Genomic DNA, 17,125 nt, shown 5'->3' with positions numbered 1-17,125 from the left:
ATAAATGAATATGACACCTAAAAAAAGTGTATTAGCGCCTGTTAATGTTAAGAAGAGCCTGCTTAAGAACTGGTTTAGCAATATCTTATAACAAACTATTAGGTATTAAATAACATCATTTTATTGCATTCATGTCACAGAACAGCATTCTAGACATGCCCCATACCTTATCCATTACACAATCTCTTCCATTCATAAAATGACTTGTCCTCATACCAGCACGTCCGCGAATAAACAGAACAAAAACACTTAAAATAACATTACATTTATTTCCTAAGATCATCACATATTTACAAAGAGAACAAAGCTTATAACAGATGATTTCTCCCGTTGGGCTTAATGATGGCCGTAGCCGCCGTGACCGCTGTAACCGAAACCTTCTCCTTTGATCACCAGAGCGTGGGCGGGCTGCAAGATCACGGAGCGGGTGTCGTGATGTGGGATCGGTACTGGCTGATAATGAGGGTGGGGTGGGGGTCCGAAGACCTTGCTTACGACGGCTCCGTGGTGGATGATGGGGGTGTATCCACCATGGCCACCTCCGCCGCCGCCACCGCCTCCATATCCGCCATGGCCTCCGGCGTAACCGCACTTAATGACGGCGCAGATGGTGAGGAATGCGATGATCTATAATGGTGATTACGAGAAAATGGTGAATGAATAATAGGGTTAAGATAGAATAAACCGTACAATGCATGTCATACCGATTCATTGACAATAAAATGCTCATGTCTAACTCTCACTAGAGTAGCTAAAAGAATATCTTATATCGGATATGCTTAGTATAATCTTATGTTGCAAAGTAATTTCTTATTACTGTTTTGTTGTACTTGTGTATATCAATACACAAGCAAGACCAGTGCGGTACACCTCAGTAGGTATTTTCCAAATTAAAATTAAATAGGCTATTTATACTAAAGTTAGTTCCTGCACAATATCTAATAGCGGTATTGCTTCCACGTTGCTATAATTCAGTAACATTATTTCATGTTTTAAGGTAAAATCTTGGATAACTTTGACATATATATATATATATATATATATATATATATATATATATATATATATATATATATATATATATATATATATATATATAACATCGGTTACGTATTAGTTTGCAATGGTAACTAATTGAAGAACCTTGTTTTGACAGCGTTTTATTACTAGTCCAAAATAAACTTATAAATCTAAAATAAATTTTAAAATTAATTTCTTTGATCTTAATTTTAGTTGGGATTATCCTCCGACTAACCAGTTTAGATCTTTGATTTTGAGTCTGATCTTCTTTGCCTTTGGTCAAACGTGTACCATCAGGGTGAATGACAAGGTATTTCGCTGTTTCTGTGAGGATTCTGACTTCCCCTAAGATATATAATTAATTTTTTGTCATTTTTCCATATGCTATTTTTATAGGAACATATTCCAGACTATTAAACTGTATTTTCTAATGTCTAGTCCATTTTTGTTCGCATTGTCTTCTAATTGTATTTTTCTATAACGCTAGGTAAAACTGATCAATTGAAAAGTCCTCGGCCTGACACATAGATGGCGCTATTAGAATTACATCCATACGTTTTTTAGTTAGCTCTAACCATCAAAAGATGGGTGTATAAATTTGACAGTTGTCGGATCATTAGTTTGTAAATTATAGCATTTTGAAGCAACTATTATTATTGTGAACAAAATATTGCTTTATGAAAGAAAAAAATACAGTTGGAGCAAAAACTTGGCTTGATGCCGAGTTTCCGAACACTCCCCCAGGAAAATCAACCATCAATGATTGGTATGCTAAGTTTAGACGTGGTGAAATGAGCGCCGAAGTCGGTGAAGGCAGTGGACGTCCAAAAGAGGTTGTTACCGGTGAAAACATTTAAAAAATCCACAAAATGATTTTGAATGAACGTAAATTGATATTGAGTGATATAGCAGACACTCTGAAGATATCAACTGAACGTGTACATCATATCATTCACTAATATTTGTGTATGAGAAAGCTCTATGCAAAGTGGGTGCCGCGCGAGCTCACTTTTGACCGAAAACAACGACGAGTTGATGATTCGGAACAGTGTTTGAAGAAGTAATAAACCCGAGTTTTTGCGTCGTTATGTGGCAATGGAGGAAACATGACACAGAATCGACAGTCATCCGAGTGCACTGCACACAATGAACCTGTTCCAAAGCGTGGGAAAACGCAACAGGCAACTGGTAAGGTTATGGCATCCGTATTTTGGGATGCGCATGGAATAATTTTCATTGAGTACCTTGAAAAAGGAAGGATCATCAACAGCGACATACATTACATACAGCATTACATAGCGTTATTGGACCGTTTGAAGTACGAAATCGCCGGAAAACGGCCGCATTTGATGACAAATAAAGTGCTGCTTCAACAAGACATTGCATCGTGTCACCAGTCAGTGAAAACGATGAAAAAAATCCATGAATTGTGCTTCGAATTGCTTTCTTATCCACCGTATAATAGGTGATTGCCGAAACTGAGGCCTATTTTGAAGAGAAGGACAAATCGTACTACAAAAATTGTATCGAAAAGTTGGAGGTCAACCTTTAAGGGAATTATGTTGAATAAAAAAGCTAATTTTGTCAAAAATAATTGTTTTACTATGCTAATGAAATATTGATTAATAATGATAATTAATAGAAAGAATATAATATTATTATTTATTCCTGTTAAGGTTTTTGTGTTGGTTATATAAATGTACTTATATTCTGTTTATCCAACAAATATAAAATCATCTTTCTTTCGTTATGTTATGCTATACAGAGGGCATTGCTATTTACAGATTTATGTGGTCTCTGTATAGTACTGATTTTCAAGTGACACGTGAAACAGCATTTTAATTTACTATTTCATAAGTTACACCAATTTTAATAGAGCAGATTTTGTTATTAAATTATCTTCAAGCAAATGTACAAAGATAATGTTGAAGGTAAACATTTTTAATATCTAAGAAATAATGATATGGAAGTTAAGCATTAGCTTGGTAAGCACGATGGTAGATTTTACATCGTCATTATACTACATCAAAAAAATGAACTATTACTGACCACTATGCTGAATTTAAACGTACTAATCAAAACCAATCAACTCAACTCTACAATCAACCAAATCAACTCTACAATCAAGACTCAAAACTAAAATCCACCTCTTTCGAACACTTATTTTGCGAATCTCTCTGAATGGTTCCGACACTTTGACTCTGTTACTTCGTTAAAAAACTCAAGTTAAACAAGTTAAATTTTTAAATGCTAAAGATTTAGATTTAGATAGAAATCCGATCGATTTACGACCAAAATCACATGGTCTGGCAATTTTCTATCTTGTATGCATTTCTATTTTCTATTCAGCATATTTCTTTTGAAACAACAGTAAAATGATTTTAATTTCGATGTCAGGCAAAAAGAGAAATAGTCGCTAATTAGGAATAATACTACCTGTGCATATATTTTCAAAAATAAATCTATCGAAATAACTCACAGACACTTTTGATGAGTGTAGAAACTAACATGAATATAAAGAATATACGGTATTAAGAGAATAATCATACATCTACGTATTTCAGGAAATTAAATAAATTATTAATAAATATATTGTCAAAAAATACAAATAACTAATGAAAGAATGTTCGATTATTAGTTGTTCCTTCTTGTTTTCAGTATTTTCAACACTTCAAAATTTAGTATCACTGTGGTGATAAGAAAGCACATTTTTATTGAATTTTTAATAATTTACAGTATAATTAAGGAGAATTGTATATGCATTTATTACAAATACAGCTTTCTTGTGCTGGAGAAAATGCTAGATTAATTTTAATAAAATATTAGGTAACAGTTCATATAGAATTCTAAAATGCAAAATAATTTCAAAACTCTATGAGTATTATATAAACATAATAACAACAATATATTACAACAACATAGTATTTCAAATAAATAATAGAGTGTTAAGGAAGGAAAGATATTACCTAAGAAAAACACTAATCTTATTAAAACTATTTTAAAATAGAAAACTTCATTTATCATAGCAAATAATTACCAAATTTTAAAAATATACACTTATAGTACCCAATTAACCTATGCATATCTTTTACCCTGGTTGTAATATATATTATATTCATTATGTTAATATTCATTTGCAATAATTTATATAGGATAAAGATAAGCAATATTACGTTTAACTAATTAACTTATGTTGCATTATTTCAGAAAGTGAAAAATTGTCATTCTATATATAAATGTGCATATATTTTCAAAGATAAATCTCTGGAAATAACTCACTGTCACTTTTGATCAATGTAGAGTTACTCTAATATTATAGAGAAACTAACATGAATATAAAGAATATATACCATATAAGAGAATAATCATATATCTACGGATTTCAAGAAATGAAATTAATTATTAATAAAAATATTGTCAAAAAATGCAAATAACTAATGAAAGAATGTTATTAGTTGTTCCTCCTTGTTTTCAGTACAACACCACCTGTTTTCAACACCTCAAAATTTATTATCACTGTGGTTATAAGAAAGCACATTTTTATTGAATTTTTAATAATTTACACTATAACTAAGGAGAATTGTATATGCATTTATTACAATTGCAGCTTTCTTGTGCTGGAGAAGATGCTAGATCAATAATAATAAGATATTAGCTAACAGTTGATATAGGAGTCTAACATGCAAACTAATTTCAACACCTGATGAGTATTATATAAACATAAAAACAACAAAATTTTCCATAGTACTTGAAATAAACTGCTAAGACTATTTTAAAATAGAAAAATTTTTCCTTGTCATTGTTAATATTTTACTAAATATTAAGAATACATAGGTATAACATATTCCTTTACCCTGGTTATAATAAATATTATATTTATTATATTAATACTAATTTTCAATATTTGTATGTAAATAAGCTATATCCGTTTAATTAATAGTTTATTTAATTTTTTCAGAAAGTGGAAAATTATTATTCTATATAAATGTAACAAGAGAATGTTCGTCCAAAATCAGAACATTGTTTAAAATATACTAAGGATAATATGGTTTTATAATAATAAGTGAAGTTTCCTCACCAAATTTGATTAGATATATAAAACCTAGTAATAATTGGATCTTTTCAATAATTTATTTAAACATTTAAAATAAATAACAGACATGAAAATAATCAAGGAAATAACAATTGCTGTCTGCGGTTGTCATAACCTTCTATTTCTATTTAACAATAACCGAAACCATGCTATACATTAACTGAATGTAATTAAATAAAAGCTATATAGCTTTTGTGATAAATATACTATGCTTGAAAGGTGAAAAGTATTGTATTAAATATAATTAACTTGAAGTAACCATTAACAATTAATCCTAACATCTAAAATACCCACTAGCTTTTGCGATGTTAGTATATTACTCTTTCGTTTACTGAGAACAATATTAAATATAACTAAAACAGAGAATAACAAAGTGATGAGAAATATCAAAAACTGTTGTTTATAACTGTTGTATATAATAAATATCTATTCAAGAAAGACCGGATATATGATTAGTGGCAAAAGTAAATTTAATTTTAACATAATCAATAAAATCAAGGAAAATTGTAATAAACAACGATTAAATAATATTGTCACTTCAATATTCTTTATGTGTAAATTCGAAAATCCACAAAAAGTTTGACAATAATGAAGAATGATGATGATAATGAATGATGTTAATAATTATTAATAATTCTAGTGATCCATTAATACTGTATTGATTTTATTTCAGCAGTAGATAGAAAATTAATTAATAAAAAACTGACAATTAGTTGTTGTAATTGCTAATATTTTATACATTTTTTTTTATTTAAAATCAAATATATATAAATAGCGCTGAGAAGAAAGCATCAGACTTGATTTATGGAAATACAAATAAAAAGTTATTAAAAATAAGCAATTATGGCTAATAAATTAAACACCAACTAACATATACAAACCCATTAAGAAATATGGCTAGTACATTAAATATCAACGACTAGATTTTAAATCAATATATTAATAACAATATTAAAATTAAACAATAATAATTTAAAAAGCTTAATAGTCTAAACACACAAAAAATTGTTAAAAATAGATATAAAATGTGTTATAATATTTTTGGCCTATTCCTCATACCATTCCAGTTATAATAAATTATTAAATTTTTTTAAAAACTAACAGATATGAATACATTTAAATGGATGTATTTAAAGAAGAATCAGGTGTTTCATGAATTGAAGTTAGGCAAGTATCTTTAAGATAGATAACTAATAGCAAAACGAAAACAAATAAATCCGAAAATGTACATTAACCAACTATTAGTGATTAAATTAAATTAGTAAAATAGTCGATACGCTTCATGACCGTTATGTAACGTAGCCGTAATAACACAAAGACATTTCATAGAAATTCAATTTAAGAACGATTGGAAATAAGCGTTTTTTCTTATGGCGTTAAATCTACCGACTATTTATATCGAGTATGACATGAACTGCATTCAATTAGCGACAATTATTGTTACAAAATTCACCGAAATATCTATAGTTTCGGTTAGAACAAAAAAAACGGACAAATAGTGAAAGTCTGTGCTTACCAAAACCTTCATGTTGCCAATGAAGTTTTGCAGCAGATACGGTTGAAAATACAACGACTGGGCTATCTTATATACTTATATCGGCTTTGGATAGCCACCACCAACTGAACAGATGTCTTTTTTTCCCTGTCGTCGTTCTGCATGAGAAATGTTGAGCGTTGGTTGCACAGGCAGGACAGCAGCGTTACCAATTTTAATTTGGCATATTTTTTATGGAGTTTTGTCAGGATGGCACTGCGGCGCGGATGTACCAGTCGCTCGATGTTGTATAGGAATTTGTTCCGCGATTAGAACTACCATTAAATCAAATCCTTGGGCTTTTCACGGATCAGTAAACTTTTTTTTTCTGTCGTTTGATTCGGTTTGTTTTGTCTGAAACTTCTTAAATACGATGCTAAACTCGCATTACATTTTTAACAACTAAGAAAACTCTCAATAGTAACAGGTCAATTTAAAAATCTCCGGCCTACCATAGCAAAACATATTTTTTGGCAAAATTAAATATTTTTTATTCAACATAATTTCCTTCAAGGGCGATACACTCATTATAGCGACCCTCCAACTTTTCGATACCATTTCTGTAGTACGATTTGTCCTTTGCTTCAAAATAGGCCCCAGTGTCTGCGATCACCTCTTCAGTCGACGAAAATTTCTTCCCAGCGAGCATTCTTCTGAGATTTGAGATCTGAAAATAGCCGCTGGGGGCTAGATCTGGGGAGTAGGGTGGATGAGGAAGCATTTCGAAGTACAATTAATGAATTTTGCCATCGGTTTCACTGACTTGTGACACGGTGCATTGTCTTGGTGAAACAGCACTTTCTTTTTCTTCAAATGCAGCCGTTTTCGACGATTTGGCCCTTAAAATGGCCCAATAACGCTATGTAATAGTCGCTGTTGATGGTCCTTCCTTTTCCAATGTAGTCAATGAAAATTATTCTAGGCACACTCCAAAATACAGACGCCATAAACTTGCCAGTCGACTGTTGCCTTTTCCCACGCTTTGGAGCGGATTCATCGTATACAGTCCACTCGAATAACTGTCGATTGGACTTGGGATTGAAATGATGGAGCCATATTCCATCCATTGTCACATATGATCACATATATTACCGTTCTCGTGAATTTATGTTTTTGTTTGTTTAATATTTGTAATTGTCCAGGCAACAATATATAAATATAAAACATAAAAACTAACCTAAGATAAAGATAGATATTATAACCTAAACAATGAAGACTAAAAGAAGTAAGTAAAATTAAGTGATTTAAATATAAATAATTTAATTATAAATTTTAAAAATTATACAATTCCCAAAGAACTATAAGCATTAATTTATATTAATAAATAAAAATTTTGCATAAAGCACTTTAAGATAAAAAAGTTACCGTATCGATTTTAATATAATTTAATATACATTTTCCTAAACTTACATAAAATTTATTTCGCAACAATTTTAGTAACAAATCAATATTTAAAAATACGTAACATTAAGAAATAATCAAAAATTTAAAATACACAGTAGACAAAATAAAAATTAAATATGTAATTTATGAATTAATATAAAAAAAATTAAATATATAAATTAACTAGAACTATAATATTAATGTTGCGTCTTTATATGTAAAGACGCACCTATATTATTTATTATTTACACGTCGATGGGCAATAGTTCTTTCTTCGATATTTAAGATAGTTCGAATGTCCTCGACGTAAGTAGTTGTAACGTTTGGCATGTATTAAAAGTTAGGTTAAGTTAGAATATAAGCGTTTATTTCCACGCTAGTAGCATTAAAAAATAGAATAAGAATATTAGCATTTAAGGTAACACGTGTAGTGTTTAGAAATTAAAATAAGTGAATAAAATCCATAAACAGTTCAAAATGCAGTATATTATTTGGTGAACCGAAATCGCGGGTAAATCGCCCCGACACTTAATATTTATTCAATATTTAATAGAATTAGAGATTACCCAATACTTTAAAATAAATAATAATTGTAATAATAATTAAATATATAATTTGTAATTAAAATTATTTATATATTTAATAAATTAAGAAATTAATAATTAATAATTATAAAATATATTAAATAATAAAACCAATTGTTATTATTAAAACATGTAATAAATACGTAATATTAATAGCATACATTAATATTAATATATATATATATATATATATATATATATATATATATATATATATATATATATATATATATATATATATATATATATATTTATAGGACTATATAGGACTGAAGGCTATAAGATGTACCTTATAGAGTAATGATGAACTATATAGAAAAGCTATTCAAATGATAAAATCTTAAGTATAAGAAATCGCCCTGTATTTAGTGTTGTGACTTAAAAAGGATGAACATTTAGAAATTTGGTGTAGTAGTGACCTACAGAGTACCTGAAATTTTCAATCATCTCCTCCTGATGGATCTGCTCTCAGAATATTTTCTATGTACGATTCGTAAATACAATACATGTTTTCGTATGACGTCTCTTGGAATAAAAAAGAAAATACATTGAATTCCCCAACAGCTAGTAGATAGTAAATTAGAAATACTGATAACAAAAAACCCAAATACAAGGGTCTAAATCCAGTCAGCCATACAACACAAATATTTTTTCATTAAAATAAATTAATACTTTTACTGTTCCTGTTCGTTTAGATTGTAAAATTTGAAAAAATAAATTATTGTATAAAAGTTTCTAACTGAAAAAAAAAATTAAATTACTCACGATAGAACTATTAGATACTGATTCATTCGAATCTCTTACATCGAAAAAGTTTTAGTCGTTAACTGAAAATAATCTCGTCCTCTTTCAACTACTGTCAATCCCCAAAAATATTGGTAATCGTCACATTTTTGATAATATAAAAATCAGGCGCCCTTGTCATCAACATAGCAGAAGATAGTTACAAGTAGTATGTGGAAAGTTGTTTATCTATCGAGTTCAGTAAAATAGCAAGATCTTGTTAGCTTAAGTATTTAGCTAAAAACAAAAACCATAACCATATAATTTTTTTTTTTACTTACCAGATTGGCTAACGTATGATTTCTAGCTCATTTCAATTAAGATACTGAAAGAGAGAATGGCTTTTACCGTGAAAGGTAATTATTTTGAACAGATTACTTTTAGTACTTGCGAATTATTTTACTTGCTCAAGTATTGAACCATAAAAACTGGATTGAGTCGAATAGATCTTGTTAATATGAAAAGTCTTTGTCCACAATCCTCGGCGTTAAGTCCTCTGGTTACATCTGCTTACTGATATAATTAGTATGGCTGTTTAATGTCGAGTTTTAAACTCTTGCCTTGACGGGATTCGAACCCGCCACCATATCAAAATTAGGAAAATCACTTTGTCGTCTTGAACACTGCAACTGGCTGGAGAGAAATGACTAAAGACTGGAAAATGTAATTATTATAAACGAAACCTATACAGGAGATATTCAAATAAATAAAAGACAGATTTCAATTAAAAATTAATTGAAAGAAATACTGTTACGAAATTGAGAACATGCAAAACCAGGTTATATATTTACATGTAATTTTAAGCAAACTAAATGCTAATTATAATAATGCAGAAACAAAAACAGAGACACACAATATAATCGCACTAGAGTTTAATATTGTTTTTAACTTTTTATCATTCCTTTTACATCGGATTTTTGTCCTAAAATGTAGCTCACTATTTTTGATTAACTTTTACAGACACCATTTGTAAAATTTCTTTATATAAAGTGGAATAAGGAAATATATACTTTATCCATAAAGAAAAATATATTATTGATACTAATTTGAATTTTCAGTAAACCGATGAAAATTGCAAATTTAAATCAGACTATTAATTCAAACAGACATTAAATGAATAAAATTTAAATGTACAGAAAAATCACACCCTCAAAATAGGTACTTCAATAAATAAAATCAAATAAAAACCATGTTGTGCTAAGATTATTGCTGAGTTTTGAGCTCGGTATGGTTAAGTCAACAGTTAAATTGGATTTGTACAGTTCGGTGACCAACCATTTTAATCAACTAGTTTAACACAGTCAAACTACACCTGTATTTCTACTGGGACAGGGAATGAGAATGTTAAATATGTTCAGTGATTGGATTGTACACTCTTTGATAAAAGCCGTTTACTACTGCAATTTCGAAATTCATATTTACCCAATAAGGCCAATTTTTGTATGAATGATTATTTGAGGGGCCCAATTGTATAATTAATAAAATATTTTTAATATAAATATTGAACTGACTTATTATCAACAACATTTTAGTTAATTTAAAATAATATTGTAAATAGATAAATAGGTTTAGTGTATATATAGTAGAATTTAAAATACCTGTAGTAGATAGGTTAAATAAGGCTCTTGTTTATTTTTATTTAGTTATTACAATGATTACTATTTATATATATTATTTTAAAATGCTTTTTTTGTGCTAAAAATCTGATTATACTAAATAAATTACGCAGTTACGATAAGTAGGCCAAGTAACAGTGCAGCCTGTGTGAGGAAAAATAGGAATAAGGAAACAATGGTTGAAAATAAGAAGCGCTTCAGGCTCCGGGGTCCGTTACTTAATCTAGGTGGCTTGAGAATTGTTTTCACTAAACAACATCAAACAGTCATTGTCCCCGACGGGAATCGAACCGGCGACCTCCGTTTGAGGGCTAAACATTTTAACCATTGCACCATAGAAACAGTGGTCCACAATATTTTTCGAGGTCTTATATGCTACAGTTAGTGCAAACTGAATGCGCTCAACGATTTTCCGTCACATCAGCTCAGCGGTAACATTATACACAAATATCTGATTATTTTAGATAAAAAAATATGTGAAAACTTTGTACGAGCCTTTGAAATTTGAGCGTTTCTCTCAATATGAAAACCACTTCTCCCCACCAACAGATCCTGATTTGGTTCCAATAAGACCACCTCGGAAGTGCACTCTTTCGAATAACAATAGAATTTTGAAAATCGGCCCACAATTGACGGAGAAATCGGCGAACATACATTAATAAAAATATACAGCCGAATATAGAACCTCCACCTTTTTGGAAGTCGGTTAAAAAAAATGGCACACATTACTTCTAATATAAAACTGAGGTCACCATAATTCACTAGTGATGAAAACCTATTGCCTCTGCCATAATTTGAAGATATTTGTCTCAGTTAGATATGTTTTAACATATTAAAACTCGGTATATGAAGAACGCATGTTGTTTTCGATTTTTGAGAGTTCTTGTATAAAGAAAGGCATAGACATACTATCTTAATAAAGTTTATTTACCATCAATTATCATGTTTAGTAATTACTGAAAGATAATTCTGGTATTCTGTTTAAACATCACTGATTTTGATGCAACTTGATGTCATATTTGTAATTGGAAAAAGATGAACAAATCTATTGAAACGAGTTTATATTCAAATTGTTTTTAAATGGAACCTATAGTCTATATCTAACTCTCAGTGGCTATTGGCTGTTTGCAGACCGCAACAAAAGGCTCCTTGGGAAAAGCGCAACACAAATGAAGAAAAACTGAAGCCTATTTTGAAAACGCAAACCAATTGTTTTAACCAAAAAAGATATAAAATATTAGCAGAGCGCTGAAGTGAATATATCGCTCTAGCTAGAAGATTTAGAGTATATTTATGAATAAAATAAAATGTTGTCTAAAATTTTTCATTTTATTAATTAGTTCCAAGACTCACTGAACGACATGTTAAGTAGAACAGTCAAATAAATTTGCTAGTATCTTAAATATAGTGCTTTACAATCAATATTGGATTGCTGTGGAATTGTGCTATTGGAATCCAATGTGGTACTTTTTATGAAAGCATACAGTGGATAGATATTAATTATCTTCTTAAAATATGAATCAGAATCAAGTGTTTTGATTGAAACACTTGAGACCTAATTTCAATATGATTCAGTGTTAAATGTGCCTGAGCGGATAAGACATGTCTTGTATTGCTACACGTATAAAATAAATGAAACTCTATTATTTGTCTTAATATTAATTGAAATTTATTCCCTAAGATCATCACATATTTACAGTAATAACGACACTTTTTGAAGATGATTTCTCTTGGTTTTAGTTCTAATGGTAGCCGTAACCATGAGCGTATCCACCATATCCACCATATCCACCGTGTCCGCTGAAGCCGATGCCTTCTCCTCGGAGGACTAAAGCGTGAGCGGGTCTGGTGAGGACGGAGAATCCACCGGCACCACCACCTCCGAAAAGTGGAATTGGTACGTGTTGGTAGTATGGGGTTGGTGGAGGTCCGAATACTCTGCTTACTACGGCTCCAGTGTGGACGATTGGAGTAGAAGCAGCGCCACCTCCGTATCCACCCCCATATCCACCTCCGTATCCATATCCACCTCCGTGGATGAGACCGCACTCGACGGCAGCGAGGACAGCCAACACGGTCACGATACCAACCTAAAATATTTAACAATTCTTCATTTTATAACTACGTACAAATATGAACATATAGATGATATAAGAACGGGCGAATACCACAGACTAAAAAAGGTAGAAATTAATTTCACTTGACCTAGTACAGATCTGCTTGATCTGTGGCAACGGATAGTTGCTTTTCTTTTTGTGGAGATCACCTTATTCAAGTAGCATCTAACATCACTCTTACAAAACGGTAATCTTTATATGTCGGAAGACCTTTGCAATTATGCTGATATAGATTACATCAATCTCAAAGCAGTATAAAATATAAACGATAACTGAGAAATATTCGATTTTTTTTAATATAAAATGTATATATTTTTGAATTGGCTTATATGATGTCTTTTTGGATTAACTCTAGTGGTATATAAACAAAATTGTATTAACTGTTTACATAATATTTGATAATAATACTATTTATAGTTAACAAAAATAAATGAATTAACAAATAGAACTAATATTAACATAAAAATATAGATTATATTATACTTCTTTAAATTGAATAAATGCAGTAGCACTATTATTCATATGATACTAATTATTCATATTATACTAACTACGATGGTACATTTTTTTAGCTAATGGCGATGTTAATATTTGTTTCATTTGACAACAATTCTATATCTTTGACAAGTGTAATAACATCCTTTCGTTGTTTAATGTTTTCTTCAACAAAAAAAATATATACTCATTTGTTTACTTTTTTGTCAATTAAGGTTTAACTAGACTGGGCTAACACTAAGGTGGGCTACGAACCACGGTCCTCGGCACTAATTCTACCTACGGCAGAGAGACATTCAATCATACCCAGCCTGTTTACTGGTGTAACTAGGATTATTTTCCTTGTCAAATTGTGGACTTTTGCCTTATGGTTAATCACAGCTGTGAACATAAATTCGAAACCATGCCCCGGCAGGTTTAAAAACCGTGACTATCGCAAAATAGGAAAACTGTCCTATTGGCTTGACCAGCACGCCATGCTACCAAGCAGATATATACTACTTAAGGGATATATTATTGCAAGAAAATGTATAATTTGTGACCTGCATAAGGCCAGTGTATTACCTGTTTTGAACGATTTCAACAATACGGTCTGACAAGAAAAAGGAACATAAACAACAATAATGAATGAATAATCGAAATTCGAAACATTACCCAATGAAGGTCTGTTTAAAAATTAATCAGAATTTGTAACTGTATCAAATAATATGCACAATATTTTCGAAAGATGGGAATCATTGAACGACTAGCTTATTGGTTATCACATGAATTGAATGAAAAATTAGGAAAATTAAGTTCTTTCTTTGCTTTGGATCACTGATAATAAAAAATGAATATGTCATGATAATCTTAAACCCAAAGGTACTGTAAAAATCAATAGAAGTTAGAAGGTATTATGAGTAGCTGAAATGTGCAACGCTGAAATGTGTGATATATTGCAGATATAGCACTTAAATCATTAGTTGCTTCAATATGTAGTGTTAGCAGAGGCGTCATGGCTTAAGAAGCATTAATTTTCTTCTAAGTACCGAAAATGTAGTTAATATTTGCAATTTATGTTTCAATTTCAAACATCGTATCAGTACTATATGAACTATTATTGAGGTTTGATGTTTATACCGATTTTAAGAAAATTTAATTCAGTTTAGTTTCAATTTGTTTATTTAAATGAATCGTTAACATATGTACTAATGAAATTAGTTACGTAAATTAATCTAAACACTAAAATTTTGCTCCAATATAACCAAAAGCTTAAATAATTATTTAAAATGGATTATAGATTATATTATAATATTAATTATATATGATGTAAGTACGTAAATATATATAAATAATTATAAAATTTATCAGATATTTTAGGTTTAATTTGTCTCAGCCAAGAGGAATATTTATAAAATAATATGCTGCAAATAAAATGATATTTAACAAAGAAAAACAAAATTATCAACAGTATTATTAATTCCTTCTCATTTTACAGGTAAATTTGATCAAATATCATTGTATCAAAAGCACTGTTTAATGAATACTTCACATAATATAATAAAATATATACCAGTGCCCTTTGCTTATGCTTTTAGTCAATTTATAATTAATAAGACGTAATTAAGATTGTTAAAATTATAGTTTTCATTAACTGTGTTATCATTAATATTTAACTTTATTGGAGATATTTATTATTGTTTAATTTTATTTAAATGACTCGTATAAGTTCGTATAAGATTCTGTAACTATGTAAGCAAACTCTTTAACTGGTATAAGAATTAATTAGTATCCATTTAGAATAAGATCTTATATTATTTTATGCTTTTATTTTGATATTTTAGTTACATTTTGTGTAATATAAAATTAAATAAATTTTAATAAAAATAAAACCGCTTGTAAAAAATATTTAAACAAATAATTACTAGTTAGTATAGCATATGATAACAAATAAGTACACAAAATAATATTTGATTAGGAACAACAAAGTTGGTAACGATTTATTAGCATTTTTAAAATACCATATATGCCTATAATAAACTCTTTGATAAATACTTTATACAATATCATAAAGAATATTGTAGGACCATTTATTTATAGCTGTTAATTTATAACCAAAAAGACAGAACTGAAATTATTAAAAGTATAATTTTCATTAATTTAATTTAATTAAATTAATTTAATTATTACTGATACTTTAATTGTATACTTATATTTTAAGAATATTTAAACCTTGTTTAATTTAATTTAACAATATACATATATACGAACTTATATATTAATGAAATACGTTATTTAATTAATTATAACCACTAAAATTTTCCTTCACTCTTCAATTAATACAACAACTAATTAAAATATATTGGATATAGTATTTTGTCATATTTGATGCTTTAATATTTCTAAAAACATACAGCATGAGAGCGAATATATAAAATAATATCTGATAATGAAAATCAAAGTTATCTACGGTGTTGTTGATACCTTCACGTTTTCTAAATCAGATTATTGATCATTGTGTCTCTTATAATAAACTGAATAATGAACCCAATAAATCATAAGAATACTGGCAGAGCTTTTTAATTGATAATTGATAGGGCAGAACTAAAATTATATATTTGTAACGTTTTCTTCTGAATATATTCTTTCTAATTTCTTCTTTGTTATGAATAATAACAAGTTGGACACAAACTTAACAAAAATGAATTATCACAATATCGAAACTACTTTCTTGGCATCCTAACTGATTACAATCGGGTGTAGTTATCGTTTATATATACTGTTTCCCACCGTCGGTGATTTGTATCGATTAAATTAAACATGCTCTTGTTAATTTGTTTGTATTTTAATTAATTTTGTGTAACAGCTCCGCGATCAAACGGCAATAATTCGCTCTCAGTTCGAGCAATGTGCAGCTATTAAAAATCGAGTAATCAATTTGTGAAAATCACCGTTGGTACTTGGAAAATAGACGTGGCGAAAGGACACCGAACACGACGTTCTGGACTTATGAAATAGACACATTCGCGGAAAATAAAACGAACACGAACCGGCAGCGAAAGTACATCTATAATATGGCTTACCAAAACTTTCATGTTGTTAGTAGAGTTATGCACTATATCTGTAGATATTTTCTATGGGAATAATAATAACCGGGCGACCTTATATACCTAAAAGCTGCCAGAGAGGTGGATGGATAAGGTCTTTTTATTTTTCTGCGATTCGTTTTTGCATAAGAGCGGTGTCTTGTATCGATACGGGATATTGCTTGCCTCGTACGTTATGCATTAGCATTATTTACGTATCTATGACGTGTTGGACTGCTAGATTGTATTCTGAATGCCATCGGTAATGTAAAACGAGAAAAAAAGCGATCGAACAACGACGGTGTAGCTGGCTGAGATTTTTACGGTCTTCGAATGATGGTAAGATGATAGACGCCCATTCACGCGAGAGCCTAGTGTAGTCTCTTTGTTCATTCATCAATTCGATTAATGACTGTCATATCATGAATTAAAATT

General features: G+C 29.8%; 2 protein-coding genes across 2 annotated transcripts; both read right to left on the bottom strand.

The window, feature by feature from the left end:
• Window positions 1-249: 249 nt before the first annotated feature.
• LOC143191477 (uncharacterized) lies at window positions 250-6,757 on the bottom strand. Its single transcript, XM_076396621.1, has 2 exons — window positions 6,630-6,757; window positions 250-627 (listed from the first exon to the last, which is right to left on the bottom strand). Exons 1-2 carry the CDS (start codon window positions 6,639-6,641, stop codon window positions 337-339), a joined length of 303 nt encoding a protein of 100 aa, XP_076252736.1. The 5' UTR covers window positions 6,642-6,757; the 3' UTR covers window positions 250-336.
• Window positions 6,758-12,656: 5,899 nt separating this feature from the next.
• On the bottom strand, window positions 12,657-16,824 carry LOC143190620 (uncharacterized). The gene is made up of 2 exons (XM_076395044.1): window positions 16,688-16,824; window positions 12,657-13,103 (listed from the first exon to the last, which is right to left on the bottom strand). Exons 1-2 carry the CDS (start codon window positions 16,697-16,699, stop codon window positions 12,756-12,758), a joined length of 360 nt encoding a protein of 119 aa, XP_076251159.1. The 5' UTR covers window positions 16,700-16,824; the 3' UTR covers window positions 12,657-12,755.
• Window positions 16,825-17,125: the final 301 nt, after the last annotated feature.

This window comes from Rhynchophorus ferrugineus, unplaced genomic scaffold, assembly GCF_030347505.1.
Source record: "Rhynchophorus ferrugineus isolate W39M unplaced genomic scaffold, kcgeb_rfMv2 rfM2, whole genome shotgun sequence".
Taxonomy (NCBI): Eukaryota; Metazoa; Arthropoda; class Insecta; order Coleoptera; family Curculionidae; genus Rhynchophorus; species Rhynchophorus ferrugineus.
Note: the sequence above shows the minus strand (reverse complement) of the source record. Positions and strands in the feature narration are given on the sequence as shown.